Genomic DNA, 26,721 nt, shown 5'->3' on the forward strand with positions numbered 1-26,721 from the left:
CTCACATCAGAGTCTTTAAGAAATAATCGAGGTAGAGAGTGGACTGAAACAATTACACTTTTATTACAAGGAGTGGTCTGTACCAGCCCAGGGAGACTGCACGGATGCAAGCCTCCATAGCTGTAGAAATGAGTCTCTCTTATACACAATGAAGAAGCACAAATACATTGGAGGGGTGGTCAGTGGACATGGTCAAACATGGTCTTATGTAGGAATAGGTCATCTGACAGACAACCAACAGGTGGAAGCCTTGCTCCCACTGTTTCTAAGGTAGTGTAGTATTCTCATCTTGAAAATACCATTACAAAGCTAACTATTTTTAAGTCCTCAGTGTTTTTCAAGCCCTTGCCTCTGCACTCTGAAAGTCCGCTTTCTCTTTTTATGTTCTCTTAGTGAAAGAGAAACAACGTAGCAAAGGAGTTTAATTTCTGCGTCTGAATAGTTGACCTCCTTTTGCCGGTTTAAATGAATCCTTTCTATATCTCATGTGTGCCAAAAAATAAAGAGAACAATACATGGTTAGAATCCATTGGGCTGGTAGTGCTAGCAGACAATGTGGTTGACGTATAGAGCTCAAATTCAAGAGAACATTGACATTTAAAGCAGGATTGGGGGCAGGGACAGAGGGACAGAGAGAATGAGTGTGGTCACTATTTGAATTTGAAATCAGTACAATGTAATATAATGTATTCAATTGGACACTTAATTATTAATAATCAGGACCACAATGGAAACAAGCCCCTAGGGCTTGTAACAATCATTGTAAACCGTATCTCTGGACAAATTGCAAACTATTAATAAAGTATTCAACCAATACATAAATAATGACATGAACATGAACAGAGGATCAAGAGGAAACACATGGATGTTTAGACTGAATGGGAGGACACTCACACAACCTGTGAGTCACACAAAGGCACCAGATGTCGTTCCTCCCAAGAGCGTACAAACTTTATCAGAAGTAATAGAAACTTTTTTAGTGTTGTATTTGTATTAGTTTTTGTTGTTGTTTTTTAATAGAGCGGTCCTCTTGTCCCTCTTGTAAGAAACATCATAATTCATACTGTTATGCAATGATGTTTTCAAATAAACTTGAACTTGAACTGTACGCTGCAGGAAGGAGACCTGTTTTCTGAAGTCGTTAATTTAATTTACCTCAGTGATTTTGAGCTACTGCTCATGTCGATAGTAGTGAATCAGATTGTATTCAATTCTATAAGCCCTGCCTATAGGGGTATAGGAAAACAAAAAACAGCTCCTTAGCGGAAATATTCCCAATTTAATGGATGTGTTGGTGCTTGGATGATAAAGAAATCTCTGTTCCAGTCCAGAGAATCCAAACATGATACAAAGGGGGGTCTACCTTTAGTGCAATTAATGAAGAAGACATGATTCTAAAACCTGGGGCATTGCAATCCAGTTTTGTTGATTCCACTGAATAATTTGGAAATGATGGCAGTGAAAATATATTTTGACTGATTCTGCATTGCAGATTTCATCATTAATATCTCACATTGGATTATGCAAAGGAAACTGGTCCTGAGGACATGCTCCTTGAGTACACTTCTAATCTAGGCAGGCATAATTTATCAGTCAGAAATGAGTGTACGTACACATCCAACATTTGATAAACTTACAGCAAATGTACTGTGTAATGTGCGGTACCGTTGCAGGAATTCAATAAGTAATTGCAGCTCAGTTTTTGTCATTGTGGAGAAATCTTCCTAGAATTAATTTCAACGAGTCATGTGGTACATTGCAAATTCTGACTGCTGAGAATAGCCCCCTGATGCCAAGTCGGGCTTAATGAATTAAATAACATATATTAATGAATTAAATAACATATTAACAGCTGCCACAGATCTCTGGGATGTGAAAATGAGGGCAAAATGATTATAGCATCAGTGAGTGACTATTTCATCCTGTTACTTTATTGTACTCTGTCTTGCCCTTACATTACTGTCTTATGGCTATTCAATGATACGTTTTTCAATTAGAAATTAATTATTTAGCTAGCTATCTCAGTTCACTGTCACTGTCACCGCTCATTCGGTTATTAGGCTAAACTCATCCGAGACCGCTGAGTCTGCAAAACAGAGGGAGTTCTCCAGAGGTACGGAGGGAGTCACGGGGACAACAAGTGACAAGTTATTGCTGTTTTGTCCCTTTTATCCGTTTCACTGTGAGTGAGCCATTTGAATCACATCAATGCCCTGCCCTGCAAGTTCAAACATTTCATCACCAAGTGAACCCAGCAAGTGGAGTGCAAGCAATTAGACCCATAAGCCAGAGAGAAGCGAAAACCAGAGGGACCCGGGCGGCTTTATTGTGAAATATTGGTGGGTTCAAACCAAGGTTGAATGTTACATAAATATGCTCCAATATCCTCCCTGCACTACTGCTATGGTGATATCATCAGGAATACTGGCATTGGGGGACTATGAGCAGAACATGACGGCCGCGTCCATTGAAGTCCAATATTATATTCGTTTCCTCTCAAGAGCACACTGTCCACAGAACACTCTGCTAGTGCATGTATCCATGGGGCACAAGGTTATTATAGTTTTGCAATTTTCAATCATTATTATTATTAGTTTTGATTAGTTTTAAAAGTGGGTTTGGTAGTTCCATTTCTTTTTAATGGTTTCGTTTTAAATGTTTTTTTTTTATGGCTTTCGCCTTTATTTTATATTTTTTATGGAGGGACAGACAGTAGGCTGACAGGAAATGGGGAGAGAGATGACATGAAGTAAAGGCCGTCGGGATCGGGAGTCGAACCCGCGGCACACTGCCAGACTGGATTACCAGCCAAGGTGCCTGGACCGCTGAGCCACGGCCCAGGCCAATGTTTTAGTTTTAGTTTAGTTGTTAGTAGTTTATTTATAGTATTAGTTTTAGTTTTTTTTATTGTAATAGTCAGGGTCAAGATTTGTTAGCATTTTTTGACAAAGAACATTTAGTTAACACCCTGAGCGGCATAAACGGAGGTCTCAGTCCTATCAAATAGTAACGCTCGACACTCAGGACGGAGATTAATAAAAGGACAGAACTTTATTGATATCACAACCAAGCGCATCGCTCCACAGGCTGGGAGCAACATTCGATGTCATTTTCGGTGGGGACGTCATCCAAAATGTTCCCCCCCATTTTAGTGGATGAGACAGAAAATCTTAAAACGTGAATAACTCTTGATCTAAATCAATCCGTCCAATTCTAATCAAAGATTATGTTTTTGACGGCCCATCGCGGTCCCATCGCTAGTCGCGTTAGAATTAATCATACCTCCCGTTGTTGCCATCTAGCTACTTCAAGCTACTTGGCGCGGGGCAACCTTGAAATAGGTCCTGAAGAAACAAATCGCTGGGCGTCCTGATTTAATGGTTACAAATACCCCCGGGCGTTCAGGGTGTTTAACTTAGAGTATATATTAACACAACAGAGATGGCACCCGGAGGAAACCCTGAGGCGAAATGGACATAGTGGCCGAATTTGTCATTGCAGCTCGAGCCAGTGCTGGTCCGTTGACTATCATTGCGCACGTTCATGTTATTGGGCCCATGTACTGTACGTGAACGCTATGTTTCATAAGTGAATGCGCGCAAATAGCGCAATGATAGTCAACGGCCAGCGCGTTCATGATATTGGGGCAATCCATCCCAGAATGCACTCTGTTCCTATCCGGAAGGAGGAGTGAAATCGCCTCATGCGCTTTTGAGCAACTTAATGCAAGTGGATGGGAGGAGAAATACGGTGCCGTCTCTATTAATACTCTAAGGTGTTTAACCTTTTAATTTGTTTTATAAAGACAGATTTTTATTTGTTGACTAAAACATTTCTTTCCAATTATAGTTTTAGTTATTTTGTTAGTGGTATAGTTCATTTGAATACTCCATGTGAACAACACCATTGCATAATAATACAGAGACACACACTGTCTCGTACAGTGCGCGCGCACACACACACACACACACACACACACACACACACACACACACACACACACACACACTTCAGCATGCACACTGTGGGTAATAAATTGTTTCACTCCTATAATTTACAGTGTCTCCAAAGGACAATTGTCATCTGCTGTAACCTATCATGGTGTGTTGCTGCTAGTGCTAATGCATAATATATGCTAGGCAATTAAGTTTTAATCAAGCCGACTATCTTAGCTGTTCCAAATGTCTTTGATATTTGGGTTTGCACGGTCATGGGAGACCATAAATTTGCTCTGCTCATAAGTTCCAATATGATGATTAGCTATCAAACCTTTGACTTGGAAAATATCCCCCTTTCTTCCATCAAAATGTTCATCTAATTCAATTATCATTCTGTGTCTGTGTCTGTTTCTCTTCTCGCCTCTGTGTGCCATATGAATCTGGTATCTTTTGCAACCAGTTAATATAAGCAATCTAGCCATATACCTCTCTCTGGGAGAGTTGCGTCAATGAGGGGTCACATGGTTCATGTAAGCTTAAAAGAATACCAAACTACTCGCCCCTTTACCAACTCGCCCCATGGCGTACAGCCGGCGGAACTGCGCGGCATGGTATTCCTAAAGTAACCTAAATTAATTATGCTTAAACGGTTAAACCTAACCTTATTCCTAGCCTTAACCGCAGTAAAACTATGCCTAAACCTAACCCTATACCTAAACTAAACCCCAGTAAAACTATGCCTAAACCTAACCCTATACCTAAACTAAACCCCAGTAAAACTATGCCTAAACCTAACCCTATACCTAAACTAAACCCCAGTAACACTATGCCTAAACCTAACCCTATACTGTACCTAAACTAAACCCCAGTAAAACTATGCCTAAACCTAACCCTATACCTAAACTAAACCCCAGTAAAACGATGTCTAACCCTAAACTTATTTCTAACCTTATTCCCCGTAAAACAAAATAAAGAATACAAGAACCGTCAGACCGAACAGTCGGCGTGAGGTCGGCGGAAAACTCGAGGGGCGAGATGGTTTAGGGGCGACCGTACCTGATACCAGATGGTTTAGGGGCGACAGTACCTGATACCAGATGGTTTAGGGGTGACCGTACCTGATACCGCTTAAAATAGTGACAAACACTCATAGACTCCAGTGCATTTTGGTTCAGGGCTTTTCGTCTATTCTGCTCCCGAGCCGCCAATGGACTGGCCCGATGAAGTGAACGGAGGTGACACAACTCTCCAATGGACTGGCCCGATGAAGTGAACGGAGGTGACACAACTCTCCAATGGACTGGCCCGATGAAGTGAACGGAGGTGACACAACTCTCCAATGGACTGGCCCGATGAAGTGAACGGAGGTGACACAACTCTCCAATGGACTGGCCCGATGAAGTGAACGGAGGCGACACAACTCTCCAATGGACTGGCCCGATGAAGTGAACGGAGGCGACACAACTCTCCAATGGCTCTGCTTTGAACTACTGTATGTGCATGGCTGCCTTATCCCGTACACTAAGTAAGTAGCCTTGCCGAGCCATGAGGCCCATAGGGCAGGAGCCTATCTCCTGTTTCTGTAGCGTGAGGCAGCTTGATGTACAAGTACACGCCCTGGACATGACGCTAGTATGTCGCAGGGACTTACCCCCAATCCAACCCTTGATGCTGAGTGTCTAGCAGGGAGGCATTGGGTCCCATTTTTAGAGTCTTTGGTATGACGCGGCCGGGGATCGAACCCCGACCTCCCAGTCTCAGGGCGGACACTCTAACCACAAGGCCACTGAGCTGGTATCCCGTACACTGCTTAACCCATTTAGACCTGAGCTCGATTCTACAAAATGTCTTCTAATCATCTAAATCATGACAATTTTCTGAAAAACCCTATGTTTCTGTCAGTGGTGCTCAACCATTTTCATGTCAAGGACCCCCAGAATTATCTGTATTTGGCCCGCCGACCCCCATCTGAAAATATGATGTTCCAGGGATCCCCCAGAAGCAAAGATTTGAGTTAAAAACGTTCGCTCTGAAAGAATATATATTCCAAATTTGCGCCACATTTTCACGATTTAAAAAAAATAGCAGACCTACAAGGTCTGCTATGAGCTTGTAGATCTTGTAGATCTGCTATTTTTCAATAGCTAAAGTATAACATAATGCTTAAAACACCAAAATTAAGGGCTAATGCTTATACTACCGGTACTCATACGGTAGTCGGTAGCCTATACCTGGACTTACTTTTCCCATATTTCCTATTTATTTTCTCCCATGAGTCGCCAATTCCTTGCGCACTGCGGTCCCTGTCACTGCCAGCCCCGGCTGGCCTCCACTGTTGGGTCTGTGTCTCATCCAATACACCAGCCACTTCTTTTCCCCTGACAGCGAGAAGTTTCAGGATATGTCATGTTATGAATTAACCACTTTCAAATATAGTGGAAAATAGCCGATCTAACTAGCTCACAATGTGTAAAAGCAAAGTAAAGTTCTTTGTTTACCCAGGGTGAATGGACTAAGCTCGTGATACTTGTTTACAGCCAGACCCTGCTCATAGAACATTTCATGGTAGGGGTTCAATGCCTTGCTCAAGGGCACTATGTGATGCGGTGTGATCTTGTAGATCAGCTGTTTTTCATAATTGATATTTCTGGAAAATCTTTATTTGGTTTTGTAAGATGTCTGTCTACATTTTAATACAGCAATGCAATGTTATTGAAAAGATAAATACTTTTTTTAATTCTATTTTAAAAGCAAGAACTCCACTATTTGACCATGGAGCACACCTGGACTGTAGACACCCAGACAAACCACACCTGGGAATTATTTTAATGATGTTTGGGAGACAAGAAACACATACTTTCCTGGGGGTTTTATGTGGGTAATATGTGTTTTTAATATATTTTAGTATGAAGTGCACATGATGTCATGGACACTGGGCTCATTTCCTTCCTGGACCACAATTCCCATAATGCTTTTGGTGCACTGCTCCTCCTTGTGGATGGGGGAGGGCTGTCTTACTGAGACAACATGTAGTCCAGGAAGTAAGTGAGGCCAGTGACATCATGGGCACTTTGAAATACTGTATCTAAAAGCACACATGACCCACACTAAAACCCCAGGAAAGTGTTTCTTGTCTCCCAAACATCATTCAAATAAGATCTGGTTGCAAAAGGGTGAAGTGTCCCTTTAATGACTTAAATATTTAAACAGCAAAGACAAAAAACATTGTCAAATAAATAAATAATGTAACATCTGTCACCTCTAGTCCGACCAGGAGTATCTTTCACTTAAGTACTGCAGGATTGAGTACTCAAGTACACCACATTATGACGGGTAAACCCATAGACACTGTGCTACATTCTGTCACAGTTTCCATCACATTTGAGTCAAAGAGTACAGTTGAGGTCAGTTCTTAGTCTTACCACCCATTTCATCTTGCTGACCGTGCCTTACCTGGTCATGCATGTGTGTGTTTTGTGTGCATTCACACTTCTTTGTGCTTATACTCTACAAGGCAACGCTGATGTCCCTTGGGAGACTGACCCTGTACTCACAGATGAGGTCACAGATGACCAAAAGGAACTTTAGCAGAGCCCTTTATCACCAGAAAATTGGCAAGGTCACAGTAAGATGCTGTAAACCTTTATATTGCTTTCCTCTTTTATTTCCACTCATCACTTTCTCGTTCTATCAATTCATTCAGTCATCCTCTATCCTCTTTTTACTTTGCTTTAGCGCTTTGTTACTAATGTCCTCGACTTTGCCATGTGTTTTTTTATCTCACAACTATCAGCATGTGTGTGTGTGTGTGTGCTGCGTGTGCTGTATAAGAATAAGTACTTGTTTGTGTCCAACCACAGCGCATGAACACACACACACACACACACACACACACACACACACACACACACACACACACACACACACACACACTGTGTGTGCTGATGCTGCAGTGACGTTGGTCCATTGAAAATGAAGGACTAAATGGGGTATTGAATGTGGTTGTTATTGTACTACTGTTTTCTCTGTGCAGAGGAGAGATCCGTGAAAGAGCCAGGCTCTCAGGGAAAGAAACGTCCCCTCACCCATTACCAGCTCCACACACCTCCACTTTAGTTACTAGAATAGAATAGACTAGTGACGTAGATCTCCGTCAGAGCCTATACCTAAGGCTGTGTATTGTCCCCTGTCCGCTTATGCCATACTGTAGTAGTGACAGTGGCAGGGATAAATGGTGCATTTATATAGCGCCTTTATCCAAGGCGCTTTACATAGATTGTGCATTACATTCACCCATTCACACACACATTCATACACCGATTGCGGCGGAAGCCATGCAAGGTACCAACCAGCACATCGGGAGCAATTTGGGGTTCAGTGTCTTGCCCAAGGACACTTCGACATGTAGACAGGAGGAGCCGGGATTCGAACCGCCGACCAATGGATCATTGGACGACCTGCTCTACCTCTTGAGCCACAGTCGCCCACAAGGGATGATATGTGATATTGCATAAACCTAAAAGGCACGTACGTACGGTATGTGGGTGGAACCATGCATTGGCATAGCATAAACACTGTGTGGGTAAAAAGCATGATCAAATATGGAGTCCAGACCAGTCTATGACGTCAGTACTACAGTATTGAATTAGACTCCTACCATGTTTGAAAACATGTACTTATTTTACCTCAAATTACAGTACAACAATTTACAATAATTCTGTAAGTAAGTTGAAGAGACTTTATTGCCGGTATCAACTGAGAGCAGCAGAGCACGGGCGTCTATCAGAGAGAGTTACAATATGCGCTAGACTTCGTCTGATGAAGAGCCGTGAGGCTCGAAACGTCATGTCCACTTGAAAGCTGTAAGAAACCTTAAACGTTTTAAGCTTTGGAGCTACCATCGTGCCAACGTACACGCGCACGCACGCGCACGCAGGCACGCACGCAGGCACGCACGCACATATTTTCACACAAACACACAGATACGTCATCAGACATACAAATCACCAGAGAGCTGGATTTGTCCTTGTCAAAAGGCACATGGAACATGTGCTGATGCTGCAGTGACGTTGGTCCATTGACAATGAAGGACTGAACAAGGTAATGAATGTGGATGTCAGTGTGTGCTCTGTGCAGAGGAGAGATGCATAAAAGAACCATGCAGGCTCTCGGGAAAACAGCTTCCTCCCAGGAAGGAAACTGTTGTTGTATACCCATAATTATGACACAACAAAGGTTACATAGGTAACCACGGTTATGTGAGCGATTGGACCACTCCAATATATAATATGATAGTTCCTCCGCTAGGCGGGGCTACTGAGCGGACTTACCGATGATTCCCGTGCTATTACACGGGAAGTGACGTGCGAGCGAGTACTAACGTATAGAAAACAATTAGCCCTTGGCTTTATTCGGAGTGACAGGACAGAATATATAAAAAGTAAAGTATTGAGCCTCCGATGGTCGGAGGCTCCAGGAAGTAGACCACAAGCACATTTACCTTCAAAAGTGCATCAGCATCGGCATAGACCGAGTTAAAACATGTTAAAAGAGGAGTCTGGAGTCAGTCCATTTTTACTTGGAGATTGTGGACCTTTAATGCAGGAAAAAATATTTTGTATTTGACTTATGTCATTAGGCAGACCTGTTCATTGCGCAGACCTTCCACTTTGAAGTGGGCTGACCTCAGGTGGGTTCTTTCATTTTGCTTGAGTGGACCTACACTTCAAAGCCGCCAAGTGTTTCTTGTGGCGCGCTCCGGTTGTTGGTTTTACATGATTGAGCCAAATACAGAGAGACAAATGCGAACGACACTACCTCACTAATGATCAAAAGCTTTCATCTATCTTTCAGTGGTTCTGGCCATCTACCTCTCTCATTTATTGCAGCATGTCTTTTTCCTGTTTTAGTTGCTCCTTTTGTTTTTACTATTGCTATTACTGTAACAGACCCCGGAATGAAATGGAGGAAATGCTTTTATTTTGAAAGGCTGTGTTTGTTGTAAACTGCCTTTTACTTTTGCCAAGTTGACTACAATTCTGTGCCTATGGAATGGAATTTGGCTTACAGTACGGTGCAATATATCGCCGCCATTAGGCAGATTACACAAAAAATAGCACAAAAAGCTGCAGGGGGCTTGTTTTTACATTGTGATCCATCTAACTATAAATACGCCACGTCTCTGTCTATACGGTTGTAATGCACGTAACTCGAGAATAATTTGCCCCACCACCACAGGGAGTGCAGTGCCTGGCCTTTAGACAGACAGACAGACATACAGACAGACAGACAGACAGACAGACAGACGCCATTGCCATCATCAGAGCCCTGCCACTAGTGGCTCCAAAACACCAAAGATCGCAGAGCGCTAAACATTAATTTAGGTAGCTAAAACCCCCCCCACCCCCCCACCCCCCCCGTGGTTTGTGGGCAATATGCACAACCTTCCGGACAACAGTAGAGTCGAGTGCTGTTCTCCAAGGCAGTGAGGTCTGGAGATGTAGCGCATTGATTAATATGCATGCGGCTCACTAATTACACCACTCTTATTCTACTAACTTGGCCTTGAGACGAGGATGGAGGGGAATAGACAGCACACATGCACATTATGCAGACTGCACCGCAAAAGAAAAAAATACATTTTAAAAACTCCAGCTTGGCTATAAACTTGACTCAATCTGAATATCTCCCGTGAGCAAATCTGTTTAATACTGTATCTCTCTCTCTCTCTCTCTCTCTCTCTCTCTCTCTCTCTCTCTCTTTCTTTCTTTTTTCTTTTTTTCTTTCTTTCTTTCTTTCTCTCTCTCTCTCTCATATTACATAATCTAGGTCTACATATAACAAGCAATTAATACACAATTACATAACTGTGAAACGTAAAATTGTGATTTAATCTTTGCAGTGGTGTGCACAGATAGATTTGATTTGTATTTGTTTTTGTACCTTGTACACTGTACGTGGTATGTGGACCATGGTGACATTGATCAATTCTTGATAAAAAGCTTCTAATATATTATTTTGGCCCAAAATCTATAAATCTCACACTATTAAGGCAACCGATTATTGGCTTAGGAATGCGACAAAAACTAAAAAATATCCATGAATTCAAGTCTCCATGGGGTGAGTAATCAATAGAAAAAAGGTATTTTTTGGGTGAAATATGCCTTTTAAGTAGTGAAATCAGACAGCCGTACAGTCATGTCATTCCAACACAAAATGACCAGTCTAATGTATCTGCCATGTAGCAGATTTGAATACGTTATACCCCAGTAATGTTCAACTTATCTTCATTTAACTTGTCCTCACAAATGCTCAAACCAGTCTACCAGTGACATCATCGACGGGGAATCCAATCTAATAGAAACTCGCATTAATACAAAATACAATGAACATTTTTAAATCTTGTTTGAAATGACCAAACCTGCCTACCGATGATGTCACTAGTAGGCGGGTTTCTGAACTGTCCACAGCCCTCCTCTGAGACACGTCATGCCAAAATCTACTGTATACAGTACCACTTGTGCAAGGATGCGCTGTGATTGGCCAGTAGCCAGTAGTTAGGGCAAACGCTCTCGCCAAAACATGATTTACGGTTCTATACCAATCGGAACATAACTCGGACGGCGCTGAGTTGGCTCAAGCAAACTTCGCAGCGTTCGTTACGGTGACACGCTCGCTTTAGCTCGCTCGCCGGTGCCTCTCATGGCTTAAAGGGGAAAACCACCCATTTTCAACATTTTACTATGTCATTAATTTACCTTAGAGCTGTTGTGTGTTTCCTAGAACTGTAATTATGAAAAGATCATTAACATGGTGAAACACATCTTGATGACATCATCAAGATGTGTTTCACCATGTTAATGATTTTTTTCAGACCTCTAGTTCTAGGAAACAGGGGGACTTTTTTATTCTTTCCACACAACAGCTCTAAGGTACATTAATGACATAGTAAAATGTTGAAAATGAGTGGAATGCCCCTTTAAGTTCACTTGAGACGGTACGCCTCCGTCGCCAAACTATACTTTAGCGGCCACAAAAATACACTGCAGTTGTTCTAGGCAAAAGGCAGTTCCATTTCCGCGTTGGACACAGGGAGTGGTTATAAGCACAAGCGATTTAAGCTGTGGTATGTCGCCTCTGAGACAGTGAGTAGACAAAAATGGTTCCAAATACTAGATAGGGGACAGAAGTCCCGACCTGAGCGTGCTCTATACCGTTTCAGCGAAGGATAGACGGGTGCAGACTCTCAGTGAACTGTCTATAGAAACAAGGTGAATTGTTTAACGCAGCAGTAAAGTCTCTGACAAATGGCCTTCATCAGCGTTTTGTAAGTTTGTTTCACCCTAGAATCTATCTTTCCTTTGTATTATTATAACCAGTACTGTCTGGACACTATAGATTCCATGCAGTCCAAAATGTCCAAAAGGCAGAATGGCAAATGGAGAAGCCGTTGAACGTTCTTCCTATAGCACCAGTAGCAGTAGACATATTTTCATGGGGAGGCTGCCATGCGGTCCCTCAGCGCCGTCCATAAAGCCTGGCCCACTGTCACCCCGTGGCAGTGAATAATACGCAGCCTGCTCCCCAGCCCCCCTAATCAACCATCCATTACACCACTGACTGTCTACAGCTCTGCACAACTATACAGCCATGATGAACGACACATATGCACACACAAACGTACACACACGCACGCACACACGCACGCACGCACACACACACACACTATAGCAAAACACACAAACGTACACGCACGCACGCACGCACGCACGCACGCACGCACGCACGCACGCACGCACGCACGCACACACACACACAAACGTACACACACACACACACACATGCGCACGCACACACACACACACACGCACACACACACACACACGCACACACACACACTATAGCAAAACACACACAAACGCACTTGCGTGCGCACACTTGCACATTCACTCCATTTCCTGCTTCTGCAACATGTTTTTGCTTTTTCACACTGTGTCACACGCGCACACAATCCACACATACAGAGAGAGAGAGAGAGAGAGAGAGAGGGGCTGATAAACGCATAAAGTAAAACGGGTACTAGGGAGTTTACTGCAGCATGAGACCTGAAGCACATGGAAGCAAAACATCCTGTTCTAGCCAATCGTTGTGTGTCACTACACTGCAGATATCCTTTGATGAATTGAACACCCTGTTCAAAAACAAGAAAATGCATTTCTGCAAGAAATAGTGCTCATCCAGAGGCTTTTATGTTGCTATGGGATGTGATTGCAATGCATTGTTTGTGTAAAATAGGAAAAAATGAAAAGACAATGCAAACGCTTAATCTACACTAAACAGACGGAAACATCTCCCACATTTTGCCCACTTGTGGTTATCAAGTCATCATATAATATATTGTGTTTCTGTTTACACGCCTGGTTCTCGGTCATCCCATAATGGAACAAGCTTCTTTTTATTATTTTTTTATTTATTTTTCAGTGAGCGACAAGCACAGGGCTGCATTCGCATCCCCCCACGAGAATGCTGACTGCAGTGGTGGACACATGGATAGTGACTTCGGAGTCACGGTAAATGTGTCCACCACTGCAGTCAGCATTCTCGTGGGAGAGACTTTCACTCAGCTTCATTTCAAAGAGAAATATTGTACATTTCTAGGAAGAGATTGGGACCCAACCTTACAAAAATATATTATGAATTAACCAATAGCAATAGCCAATGTTGCACCGTGACATGTTATGAGCTTGTAGAGCTATTCTGACTATTTTAAACATTTTCTTATTTTTTGTCTCCACCAGGCCGAAAACATGGGGAGAGAGTATGTTTTGCACTCCGTCCGTCAGTGCGTCCGTGTACAGCTAATCTCCGGCACCGTTAACCCGGTCGATGCCAAACTTGGACACACACTCCCTGGGTGCCAACAATGAACCTCTGCCCCAGATTTTCCAGAACAGCCTGTTATAGTGCCACCAGGAGGCCGACTTTTGTAAAAAAAACTTTTTTTAATATTACTCCTCCAGATTTTGTCCAACAATCCTGCAAATCGTTACACAGTATCTCTATAGCCATGTGCTCAAGTCGGATCTGTCTGATATTTCATATTCCATCCTAATTGGCTAACATTGGCTTTCAAAGTTTGCAGGATTGGCCCGTTTTTAACAAAAAGCCTCAAATCATGAACGCAGCGTGCAGTTTACGTGAAATCTTTCCCGCACTTTCCTACTAGGCTGAGGAATATATCCCACCCTTTTCACATTGGCCTGTTATAGCGCCACCAACAGGTGGATTTTTGCAAAACACATTTTTTTAACAAAATGCCTCAAATCATCCAATTGCCATCAAAGAACAAATGGCACCCTTTTCACATTAGCCTTGGCATTATAGCGCCACCAGGAGGCCACAACCTGACCTGGCCTGGTGGAGACCTGTGCCCCGAGTGGCACTTTTTCTAGTTTGTTTTGTTTTTTGGGGGGGGGTGTTCCAAACTTCAATACAGCATTTCATTGATGTTAAGAGAAAATTTACTTTTGAATGCTTGAGTATTTAGTTGAGTTAGTATATGCTTTGTCCACCACTGGCTGAAAAGCATGGCAGGCAAATTGTTCTTGGATCTTCCTGCTGGTTCTCTTCTACAGTATCCAGCAAGCACGGTCAGGACCTGGACGAATTAGTGACGTCTCGATTGTGGCCAGATCAAGTCAAACCAAGACTAGTCAGATCTGGCCCAGAATATCATCTGATTTCAACCAACATAAATTCTGCCCATTAAGACGGACAATCCTGGATGAATCAGAGAGAGTCTGATCGAGGCCAGATCAACTTAAGTCATATCCATAACTAGTCAGATCTGTCCCAGAATAAGCTATATTATTTAAACTGGTGAAGACGTCCTGGAAATGACGTAAAGATCATCCCCATATGGGCTGTGATCTGGCCTAGTCCTGAACGTCACCGGAGTCACTGGAGGACGTCATCATAACGTTATCATGACGTCATTTGGCTTGCTGGGTACACTGTGCCACCGGTAGTAGCAGGGGAGGGGGAGAACACTGTGCCACCGGTAGTAGCAGGGGAGGGGGGAGAACACTGTGCCACCGGTAGTAGCAGGGGAGGGGGGAGAACACTGTGCCACCGGTAGTAGCAGGGGAGGGGGGAGAACACTGTGCCACCGGTAGTAGCAGGGGAGGGGGGAGAACACTGTGCCACCGGTAGTAGCAGGGGAGGGGGGAGAACACTGTGCCACCGGTAGTAGCAGGGGAGGGGGGAGAACGACAGTACACTGTGCCACCGGTAGTAGCAGGGGAGGGGGGAGAACACTGTGCCACCGGTAGTAGCAGGGGAGGGGGGAGAACACTGTGCCACCGGTAGTAGCAGGGGAGGGGGGAGAACACTGTGCCACCGGTAGTAGCAGGGGAGGGGGGAGAACACTGTGCCACCGGTAGTAGCAGGGGAGGGGGGAGAACACCGTGCCACCGGTAGTAGCAGGGGAGGGGGGAGAACACTGTGCCACCGGTAGTAGCAGGGGAGGGGGGAGAACACTGTGCCACCGGTAGTAGCAGGGGAGGGGGGAGAACACAGTGCCACCGGTAGTAGCAGGGGAGGGGGGAGAACACAGTGCCACCGGTAGTAGCAGGGGAGGGGGGAGAACACTGTGCCACCGGTAGTAGCAGGGGAGGGGGGAGAACACCGTGCCACCGGTAGTAGCAGGGGAGGGGGGAGAACACCGTGCCACCGGTAGTAGCAGGGGAGGGGGAGAACACAGTGCCACCGGTAGTAGCAGGGGAGGGGGGAGAACTATACAGTACACTGTGCCACCGGTAGTAGCAGGGGAGGGGGGAGAACTACAGTACACTGTGCCACCGGTAGTAGCAGGGGAGGGGGGAGAACACCGTGCCACCGGTAGTAGCAGGGGAGGGGGGAGAACACTGTGCCACCGGTAGTAGCAGGGGAGGGGGGAGAACACTGTGCCACCGGTAGTAGCAGGGGAGGGGGGAGAACTATACAGTACACTGTGCCACCGGTAGTAGCAGGGGAGGGGGGAGAACACTGTGCCACCGGTAGTAGCAGGGGAGGGGGGAGAACACTGTGCCACCGGTAGTAGCAGGGGAGGGGGGAGAACACTGTGCCACCGGTAGTAGCAGGGGAGGGGGGAGAACACTGTGCCACCGGTAGTAGCAGGGGAGGGGGGAGAACTACAGTACACTGTGCCACCGGTAGTAGCAGGGGAGGGGGGAGAACACTGTGCCACCGGTAGTAGCAGGGGAGGGGGGAGAACACAGTGCCACCGGTAGTAGCAGGGGAGGGAGGAGAACACTGTGCCACCGGTAGTAGCAGGGGAGGGGGGAGAACACTGTGCCACCGGTAGTAGCAGGGGAGGGGGGAGAACACCGTGCCACCGGTAGTAGCAGGGGAGGGGGGAGAACACAGTGCCACCGGTAGTAGCAGGGGAGGGGGGAGAACACCGTGCCACCGGTAGTAGCAGGGGAGGGGGGAGAACACAGTGCCACCGGTAGTAGCAGGGGAGGGGGGAGAACACCGTGCCACCGGTAGTAGCAGGGGAGGGGGAGAACACCGTGCCACCGGTAGTAGCAGGGGAGGGGGGAGAACACAGTGCCACCGGTAGTAGCAGGGGAGGGGGGAGAACACCGTGCCACCGGTAGTAGCAGGGGAGGGGGGAGAACACTGTGCCACCGGTAGTAGCAGGGGAGGGGGGAGAACACAGTGCCACCGGTAGTAGCAGGGGAGGGGGGAGAACGACAGTACACTGTGCCACCGGTAGTAGCAGGGGAGGGGGGAGAACACTGTGCCACCGGTAGTAGCAGGGGAGGGGGGAGAACTATACAGTACACTGTGCCACCGGTAGTAGCAGGGGAGGGGGGAGAACTACAGTACACTGTGCCACCGGTAGTAGCAGGGGAGGGGGGAGAACACCGTGCCACCGGTAGTAGCAGGGGAGGGGGGAGAACACTGTGCCACCGGTAGTAGCAGGGGAGGGGGGAGAACACTGTGCCACCGGTAGTAGCAGGGGAGGGGGGAGAACTATACAGTACACTGTGCCACCGGTAGTAGCAGGGGAGGGGGGAGAACACTGTGCCACCGGTAGTAGCAGGGGAGGGGGGAGAACACAGTGCCACCGGTAGTAGCAGGGGAGGGGGGAGAACACAGTGCCACCGGTAGTAGCAGGGGAGGGGGGAGAACACCGTGCCACCGGTAGTAGCAGGGGAGGGGGGAGAACACAGTGCCACCGGTAGTAGCAGGGGAGGGGGGAGAACACAGTGCCACCGGTAGTAGCAGGGGAGGGGGGAGAACACAGTGCCACCGGTAGTAGCAGGGGAGGGGGGAGAACACAGTGCCACCGGTAGTAGCAGGGGAGGGGGGAGAACACGACACATGATTCTGAATCCATGTCCAAGCTCTGTGCTGCAGGAGGCTTTCATACACCCATAAAATGTATCTATTATTCAGTCACAGACACCCTGCTGCAGCACAATTTGCTAAGCCTCTCAGAGGTGAGACAAGTTGAATGACTCTGTCAAATGGCATTGAGCGGCAACAGCTTGCTGCTATGGTGAACAAAGAGCTCTGACTAGCCTGGGATCGGATGCATACCATTTTCGGGTTTTTGATCCGGTCGAGACTGGGAGCGGATGATACGAAAACCAATGTTCCGAAAACCACATCTTGTTTCTTTTTACTTATTTTGACTGATTCCATCACAATAATAAAGTACTTCTGTGGCGACTGTGTGCTGCAAGAAGTAGTGGCAATGCCCCTTTAACTGCCCCTTTAACTATGAAGAAATGTTGCTGCCGACTGTATGTACTTAATTAGAGGCTAGCGGACCTTCAAGCCAGTGGGGCTCTGCTGTTTGCACAGTCTCTCCAACACTGACCTAATTGGCAAAGTCATATTCCTAACAAAGCTATATGCTGAGTCCCCCCCCCCCCCCCCCCCCCCCCGCACCATGGCTGTTTGTATGGGCGGTTGACAGAGGGAGCATGATGCTACTTTAATTGCTGTTTTGCTCTGTGCTGAGCTGTAGAGGACATTGAGCCAGGGAGACATCACACACACACACACGCACACACGCACGCACACACACACACACACACACACACACACACACACACTCTCTCACCCCCTCTCTTGGGCTAAATTAAAGCGTCCTTATACGCAGTTTATTTGTTACTATTTACAGACGTAGAAATGGTGAAATTGTTTTTTAATGACATTGCCTCGTCATCTTTTCATATCCACTGCAATAACTGTGCCTATACAGTATACGTGCATGCCCTCACTCATTATACACAGTGAACTTTGTGCCTAATACAAATAAATGCATGCACGCACACACACACACTGATGAATTGATTACATAGGACCACAATGGAAACAAGTCCCTAGGACTATTTTGTATTATCCTTTACCTCATGCTGTTTACTTTTCTGACTAATACTGTGTGTGTGTGTGTGTGTGTGTGTGTGTGTGTGTGTGTGTGTGTGTGTGTGTGTGTGTGTGTGTGTGTGTGTGTGTGTGTGTGTGTGTGTGTGTGTGTGTGTGTGTGTGTGTGTGTGTGTGTGTGTGTGTGTGTGTGTGTGTGTGTGTGTGTGTGTGTGTGTGTGTGTGCGCGTCACATAACTACCATCGTCAATGTAGTAGTACTTTCTGTGAACCTTTACTGCACTTAACATATTTGTGTCCGTATGCTTTCCATAAATTGTTAAAGTGTGTGTGTGTGTGTGTGTGTGTGTGTGTGTGTGGGTGTTGAAAGGAATGGAAGGTACGGTACGAGGGACAGAGACATAGTGAGAAAGACACGCAAAGCGAGATTCAGTCAAGGACTCTGCTGACTCAGTGCTGTGAAACTCCACAAAACACCTCTAAAAAGTGGGTAACCTCCTGCAGCTATCACAATGCTGTCATCACACTGCCCTAGAACGCCCGGTGTAACCAAATGTTCTCTGAGTGGAGAGACTATCTACAGTAGCTACATTTTAGTACATTTTGTCACTGTTACGTGGAAACCTTGTATGTCCGAAACCGGTCATTTGCAGTTTTTAATGTTGTACTCTTGTGCTTTTCAATAAAATATTAAATCAATCCATATTCATAAAACCCACAGACAGACTTAATCACGTTCCCTTTCACCAATCTGGGTAACAGAGGAAAACGAAACAAAACAGAGGAAATTCAAGCGCCCTCTTTTTTTATCAACATGTTTTAATAGCAAAAAAATCACAGATCTACAAGCTCACAGGACATTGCAATGAGACACATTGTGAGCTTGTAGATCTACTGTTTTCACTGCTTTCACACAGCAATGCTGTATGATGAAGTAGGGCAGTAATTTGTTAAAACAAAAACATAAAATGTATAAGGCATATTGTAGAGACGATTCCCTATATTCCTATATATATAGGCAGCTGTCTAAGGGCTGTGGTGTAAGCTTGTAGGAGGGAGTCTAGGTGTATGCTTGAGACTGGAGTATGTTGACCCAGGTACCTCTTTTTATACTGGTGATGATTATATATATTATCTTTACTGAACCGACTCACTTCGTGGCGCTTCTAGTTAAACTCTTCGAGTTGAACTTCCGAGTAGAATCTCCTAGACACTTCTCGAGGTCAATCTGGAACACCTCTGAGTAACTTCCTGAGCTTATCCTGGAATGCACTTTCTGTAGCATTTTCTTTTTATAGGGTAGCGTGGCGTGACGGTCAGTGGTGTGGCCCGACGTCACACCACTGACCGTTTCCGTGGTAACACATATGGAGATACAAGGTTTTCTGCCCGACGGCAACGATAGGCGGTATAAGGATAATAACCCCACCTGGGAGTGATGTGGATAATTATATAAGACACGACGCAGTAGACCGGCAGGAACACATGGTTATATGGATTACCCAAGTTCAGAATCAAGAGTATGCATAATTCATAGGATATGGATTATGGAATACTAAGACAAATGGAGAAAAGAAAAATGTACCATAAAGCTCCTATATATTGACGAAAATGTATTGAACAGAGGATTATTCTGAAGATTTAACCCATTTTGGGCGGGAACCCTTTTTGGTGTTTTAAACATTATGTTATAATTTAGCTATTGAAAAATAGCAGATCTACAAGCTCATAGCGCGCCACCGAGTGGCGCGCTACGAGCTTGTAGATCTGCTATTTTTGAAAAATCGTGTAAATATTTAGTATTTAGAAGAATATTTTTAAATTTTGAGGTCAGGCCTAAATGGGTTAAACCATATTTTCTGCAACAGAATTGCTTGGTTTCATTCTTGGGGGTTATATTTGAAACTTTATAGACCAAATCAGACCAATATTCTATTTGTTATACCTGTAAAAGTACCTGCATGTATACCATACTGTACATACTGTACATACCTGCATACCATATACTGTACAGACACATGCAGACAAAATAACATTTACCGCTTATCATTTACAACATTCTCTTATCATGCTGTACCTTCACACAAGGACATATGTCGCATTGTAGCAATTACTGTCTGACAAAGTTTTCAACACAGATCACATGCCATTAGCATATTTTTGCCCTTACATTTTAGTGGCCGCCTGCACCTGGATTTTTGTATTGCTCCAGCAGATGTTCTGCCGGCTATCATCAAAGGGATTTATGCAAGCTGACAGAAGTGAATAAACATATTCCTGTACAAGCTGCAACTTCCGTGACTGAACAAGGTTTGGCTTCACCCGGAGGCTCAGCGTCTGGTGATTGTTGAGACTATTACTTAGTCAAAGAATAAACTGCCTGGCCCTGATCATTTGCTGGCCGGGCAATTGGAAGGGAAATAGGAAAAGGAGGAAATGGAGAAAGATGGAAAATAGAAAGATGGGGAAGGCAAGGTGGATCATAACCCTCCTGACGACCCTCCTGAAGGTAGTCAAGACCACCTCCTAGCCTCAGACGCAGGAAACTGCTCCATTTTACTTCTCCTAGATTTGACTGCGGCATTCGACACCACCAACCACACAACACTCATAAACCGCCTTGAGAAATACTTAGGCATTTCAAGCATAGCTCTCAATTGGTTCACCTCTTATTTAACCGACAGGTATTTTTGTCTCCACCAGGCCGAAGGCATGGGGAGAGAGTATGTTTTGCACTCCGTCCGTCCTTCCTTCCGTCCGTCTGTGTACAGCTAATCTCCGGCACCGTTAACCCGGTCGATGCCAAACTTTGCACACACACTCCCTGGATGCCAACGATGAACCTCTGCCCCACATTTTCCAGAACGGCCTGTTATAGCGCCACCATGAGGCAGCTTTTCACATTTTTTACCTAAAACTGCACCGATCTGTGTGAAACGTTGCATGCACACTCCCTAGAGGCCAAGGACAAACCGTTGACCTGCATTTTCCGCATCTGCCTTTTATAGCGCCACCAGGAGGCCGACTTTTGTAAAACACATTTTTTGATATTACTCCTCCAGATTCTGTCCAAAAATCTCACAAATCGTTACACAGTATCTCTATGGTCATGTGCTCAAGTCGGATCTGTCCGATATTTCATATTCCATCGTAATTGGCTATAATTGGCTTTCACAGTTTGCAAGATTGCCCCGTTTTCAACAAAAGCCTCAAATCATGAACGCAGCATGCAATTTACGTGAAATCTTTCACACATTTTCTTACTAGGCTGAGGAATATATCCCACCCTTTTCACATTGGCCTGTTATAGCGCCACCAACAGGTTGATTTTTGCAAAACACCTTTTTGGAACAAAATGCCTCAAAAACATGTTTATATTCATCCTAAAAAGTTTGCCAAACATCTCACACAGTCCTATCCTCCTGGTGGAGACCTGTGCCCAGAAGGGCACTTTTTCTAGTTGAAACATGGGTCCCAAATGTACACAAATATATTGTGAAATGACCAGTTAACCCATTTAGGCCTGACGTCGAAATAAAACAAAGCGTTCGCTCTGAAAGAATATATATTCAAAGATTTGTGCCGCATTTTTACGATTTTTCAAAAAATAGCAGACCTACAAGCTCGTGGCGCGCCACTCGGTGGCGCGCTATGAGCTTGTAGATCTGCTATTTTTCAATAGCTAAATTATAACATAATGCTTAGTTAAAACACCAAAAGGGGTTCCCGTACAGAATGGATTAAGCCCTATCTCAAAGAGATCAGCAAATTGCTGATCTACAAGCTCACAATATGCCACGGTGTGGTGTGTTGTGACATTGTAGATCTAAGATTTAAACTACTGATGCATGTATCTACTCATTTAATTTCAACACTGCATTGATATTAAACATAAGAGACATATTGTAATTTGTACTCTTGAACACTGGATTATTTACTTTGACATAATTAACAAATATCACCAATACATGTGATTCTTTAAAGTTGTATTAGTATTATGTTTGCACTTCAAAGTGAGTCAAATTCAAGTAGTTCACACACAGACATCTGTACATTTACTGCTGATTTATTTTGAAGGATCACATTTTCATTCTTATATCATTTATAATCAGCTACATAAAGCATATTGACTCATCAACATAGAAATCATTGAATTATTGTCTTCAATTAACTGCTATATAGTAATTACGTTAAAATTGAAGACACTGAACATCCAATATTGTTTTTATTCCTGACAAACATTATTTCTGTACAGTGCTAAAAGTGTTGAATTAAAATAAATCATACAATCAAGTTCTTGTACCGAGGCATAAATGTAGACATTTCAACAGCCTCACAGACAGATAATGTGTTTTAAGCTAAATATATTTCTTGAATGGAGAACTCTATTTACCATAATCACTAGTTGGCTGTACTTCACAATTAAAATTAATGTATTGTTTCAATATAGTATAGTATTAAAGTTGAAGACACTAAAAATACTATACAAATAAATAAAATATAATATATATAGTAATATAGTAAATAATAGTATTTATTCCTGATGACCACCGGAGAGACAGGTGGCAGCCGGAATGTAGACGGCACCAGGGAGCAGTGTGGGTTGGCGCCCCAGCCTGTTTCTTCCGTGAGGAAGAAGCCCAACAAACCCACGGTGAGGCCTTTAGGAGGGCCATTCAAGCCTCAAGTGGAGCCTGCGGCACCACCAAGTGCAAGGTGGAGCCTGCGGAACCATTGCGGCTCGAGAATCCACCATTCCTGAATAAAGTGCCTGGTGCTGGGAGTCTGGTGCAACGCACAGGGGCTGGACCTGGTGAGAGCAGGAGTGGACCTGGTGAGACGTAGGAGGGGCCCGGACAGGAGTCAACCCACAGAGCCTAGTCCTTCCACGCGCCAGAATGGTATACCTCCCAGTCCCGGCAGAGTAGTTCAGGAGGAACGGATTGTGTGGCCCTGGTTTTTCCCTAATGAGACTGATCGAGGGTAGCTACTGGGACGTAAGTGTGGACTTGATCACCCCGGCTGGGTCACCTGAGTGAGGGGTATGATATTGGGAGACCCGAAACCCCGATGACCTTGGGATACATCACTGAGGATACGTCCAAGGTGCATCCATGTGATGTATTTTTGTTTTCTGACATACATTATTTATTTACAGTGCATTAATAAACAATAGTGTTGAATTGAACTTAAAGGAGAGTTTCGCACAAGCTGTTTTCTTACCGTAGACACGGAAGACAAGTAAACATTCCATTAAAGAAAAAACATGCCGAGCGTTCCATACCAAATTAGCGGATTTACCGTCTGGGTGGATCAACCGCTAGAACTCTTATTCAATTGCGCGATTTGTTTTAATTTTAGTTCACAGCTGTTCTAGATGATATGACAGGTTAGTCCATGCAGTGTTGTTGCTGCACTCTTCCTGTTCTACGTGGGCTGACGTTAGACCCCTCCTACGCTTATCTTAGGACCAGCGCCCTATATGTTTATTTATTCCCCTTTAAATTTAAATGCCATGAAATAAAACATTTAAGGCAGAAATGTAGACATTTCAACAATAGAGAGTATGCACATGCATGATTTTCCCATCAGGACACGCCCCCCTCATCTAGACTGAGTGGCAAAACATTGAGCAGCATGGAGTGTTGGAGTTTGGAAGCGCTCGTTGGAAATCACTCAACCGTCCTGCGTACCACCTGTTTCTAAATGTCACATAATGCAGGAGGCAGCAAAATGTTGTGTTATTGAAAACAAGCACTTCCAAACTCTGACACTTAGAAAAATAATCAAATGCAGGGCATTTCTTGACAGAAAGTAGTTCATAACATTTCTATGGTGGATTTTCATGAAACAAAAACTTTGCAGATAGAAAGAGGATAATTCAAGCTTTTCTTTAAGCTGCAATGTTGGTGATTGTAACATTGTTTAATGCAATCAGACAGGACTTTTCTGTTTGGATGAATGGGCTGTCAAGGCCAGAAAGTTTGCCACTCAGTGGGTGTTTCCGCATAACTTCCAGGTACGATGATGTCACGCGCATACCCTCTATATCAGATGTCTTGAATGGAGAACTCTATTTACATAATCATTACAGTCAGTAATGTAACATCAGTACTTTAGTAAAATTGTTTCAATATAATGCTATAGCTATAATACATAGGGGGGGTCACACTTGTGTGAAGTGAGGGGCGCTCTTATAATCATACATCATCATACATCCTCACATTCCGTGCTCAGCCAATCAAATTATTAAAAATGTGATACACACAAACACACAAAGCTATGGGCGTAGGAGGGCCCTCAACAAAATTAAAAAGTAAAAAAAAAAAAAAGTTAAATGATTGATTTGAAGTTATAGGCCTACAGTTGACTAAAACCAAACTTTGAATGACTTTTAGTGTTGTCTTAAATGCACATTCAACTTTTTTTTCTGGTAAAGCTGGAGATTAGTCTAATCTGAGTGATTGACAGGAGAGAGAATCAGAGGAGCAGAGTTTTTACCACCACCATTAAGCTGTGGACTGAAGTATGGGTAGAGTCTCTCAGTGGAGGAGCAGCCAGTGAAAGAGTAGAGGTGGACTCTGGCCTCCACATCATAAAAGGAGACCAGACCCTCCTCATAATCCACAAACACTCCCACTTTCTGGAGCTTCTGTTTTACAGGGAGGACGACAGCAGGGTCAGCATTAGCCCAGTATGCATTTACATTCCTCAACCCTATAGTCCAGTAACCATTGTTGGGGCTCACTGTGATTGGTCCCTTCCTGTTGATGGACTCTCTGGCCACTCCTACATCCCAATTAGTCTTCCCTCCAACCTGAACCTCATAGTAAAACCTTCCTGCGGAGAAGATTTGTTTTCCTAAGACACAGACACATTGAGAGAATCTCTCTGTGTTGTCTGGGAGCTTCTTCTGCATATTACCAGCATGCACTTGTTTTCCATCCTCAGACAGAATGAGGTTGGGATGTGCTGTATCAGGGTCCAGAGTTACATCCACTGCATATTTCTGGATCCTCCTCAGCTCAGCACCACACAGCTTCTTCATCTCTTCACTGAGTGTCTTCTCCAGCTGAGCCACAGCTGTCCTCACAGTCCCCACTGATGAAGAAGACTGATGGACATTGACCTTTGTCCAGTCCTTGGTGGGTGGAGGGGTGTTGATGCAGGTTAAGTTCTGGAGGAGGTGGAGGTGGTCTTCAGTGATTGAGAGCTGCTTCACCTCAGCACTTCTCTTCTCTAACTGAGTGATTTCCTGTTGCAGCTCTTTGATGAAGCCTTCAGCCTGTATCTCTGTTGTTTTCTGCTTCTCTTTGATCACATCAATGACCTCAGCTTGGCTTCTCTCGATACATCTCGCCAGAGCAGTGAAGACCTGCACACTGTCTGCTATCTCTTCGTCTGCATCTTTCTTGCTGAGCTGCACTGTGTGTTTGACCTCCAGAATCTTCAGTCTTCTCTCCTTGATCATCTTCTCAACTTCAGCCTCTGTCTTTCCCAGTTCAACCTTATGTCCATCGTATCCCTCTTTCAGAGATACAGTGTGATGTGACTTGTGGTCTGACTGAGTGCAGAACTGACAAACACACATGAGGTCAGTCTTGCAGAACAGCTCCAGAGGTCTGTCATGTTTCTTACACATGACGTCTTCCAGGTTCTTCACAGGGTCGATTAGTTTGTGTCGTTTCAATGCTGTGAGTCTCAGGTGAGGCTCCAGGTGAGTCTCACAGTAGGAGATCTGACACATCAGGCAGGTCTTCAGAGCTTTCATCTTGGTCTCAGTACAGACGTCACAGGACACTTCATCTGGTTTAGCAGGTTCTTGGTTTGTGTTGGACGTTTTCTTGAGCTCCTTTGACTTCCTGAACTGATCAACCATCTCTGCGAGAACCTTATTAATGGAGCATTCTGGTCTCCTAGAGAAGGTTTGGGTACATAGTGGACACTTGCACACACCACTGCTGTCCCAGTGCTTTGTGATGCAGGCGTTGCAGTAGTTGTGTCCACATGGAGTGGTGATTGGATCAGTGAACACCTCCAGACAGATAGAACACTGGAACTGCTCTTCAGAATGGAGGCTGCTGGCGGACGCCATTTCTACACACTGAGAATAAAAGTGAAAACATAAAATGATTTTAAATTATACTGCTCTTCATTTATACAAAATAACACAAAGTATACCATTAAGGGTATAGCAGTGGTGCAGGGGGGAGGGGGAGGAAACTGACTTATTCATGTCTATATTTTGAACATGTCACGGGCTTACTCCGTGGAGCTCCGACGGTGTGTTTTACCGTTGTCAACTTGTTGTATAATTAACTTGGCTGTTAGTGAATTCTCCAGATGAGTATTAATAATTAGTCTTGCAAGATGCTGTTTAGAT

The 26,721-nt window shown here is 44.6% G+C and overlaps 1 protein-coding gene across 1 annotated transcript; it reads right to left on the reverse strand.

The window, feature by feature from the left end:
• Positions 1-24,789: 24,789 nt before the first annotated feature.
• LOC306912898 (zinc finger protein RFP-like) lies at positions 24,790-26,433 on the reverse strand (the record flags this gene model as incomplete). Its single annotated transcript, XM_079489352.1, has 1 exon — positions 24,790-26,433. One exon carries the CDS (start codon positions 26,431-26,433, stop codon positions 24,790-24,792), a length of 1,644 nt encoding a protein of 547 aa, XP_079345478.1.
• Between the last annotated feature and the right edge of the window lie 288 nt (positions 26,434-26,721).

The sequence above is a fragment of the Electrona antarctica genome (assembly GCF_951216825.1).
Source record: "Electrona antarctica genome assembly, chromosome: 20".
NCBI lineage: Eukaryota > Metazoa > Chordata > Actinopteri > Myctophiformes > Myctophidae > Electrona > Electrona antarctica.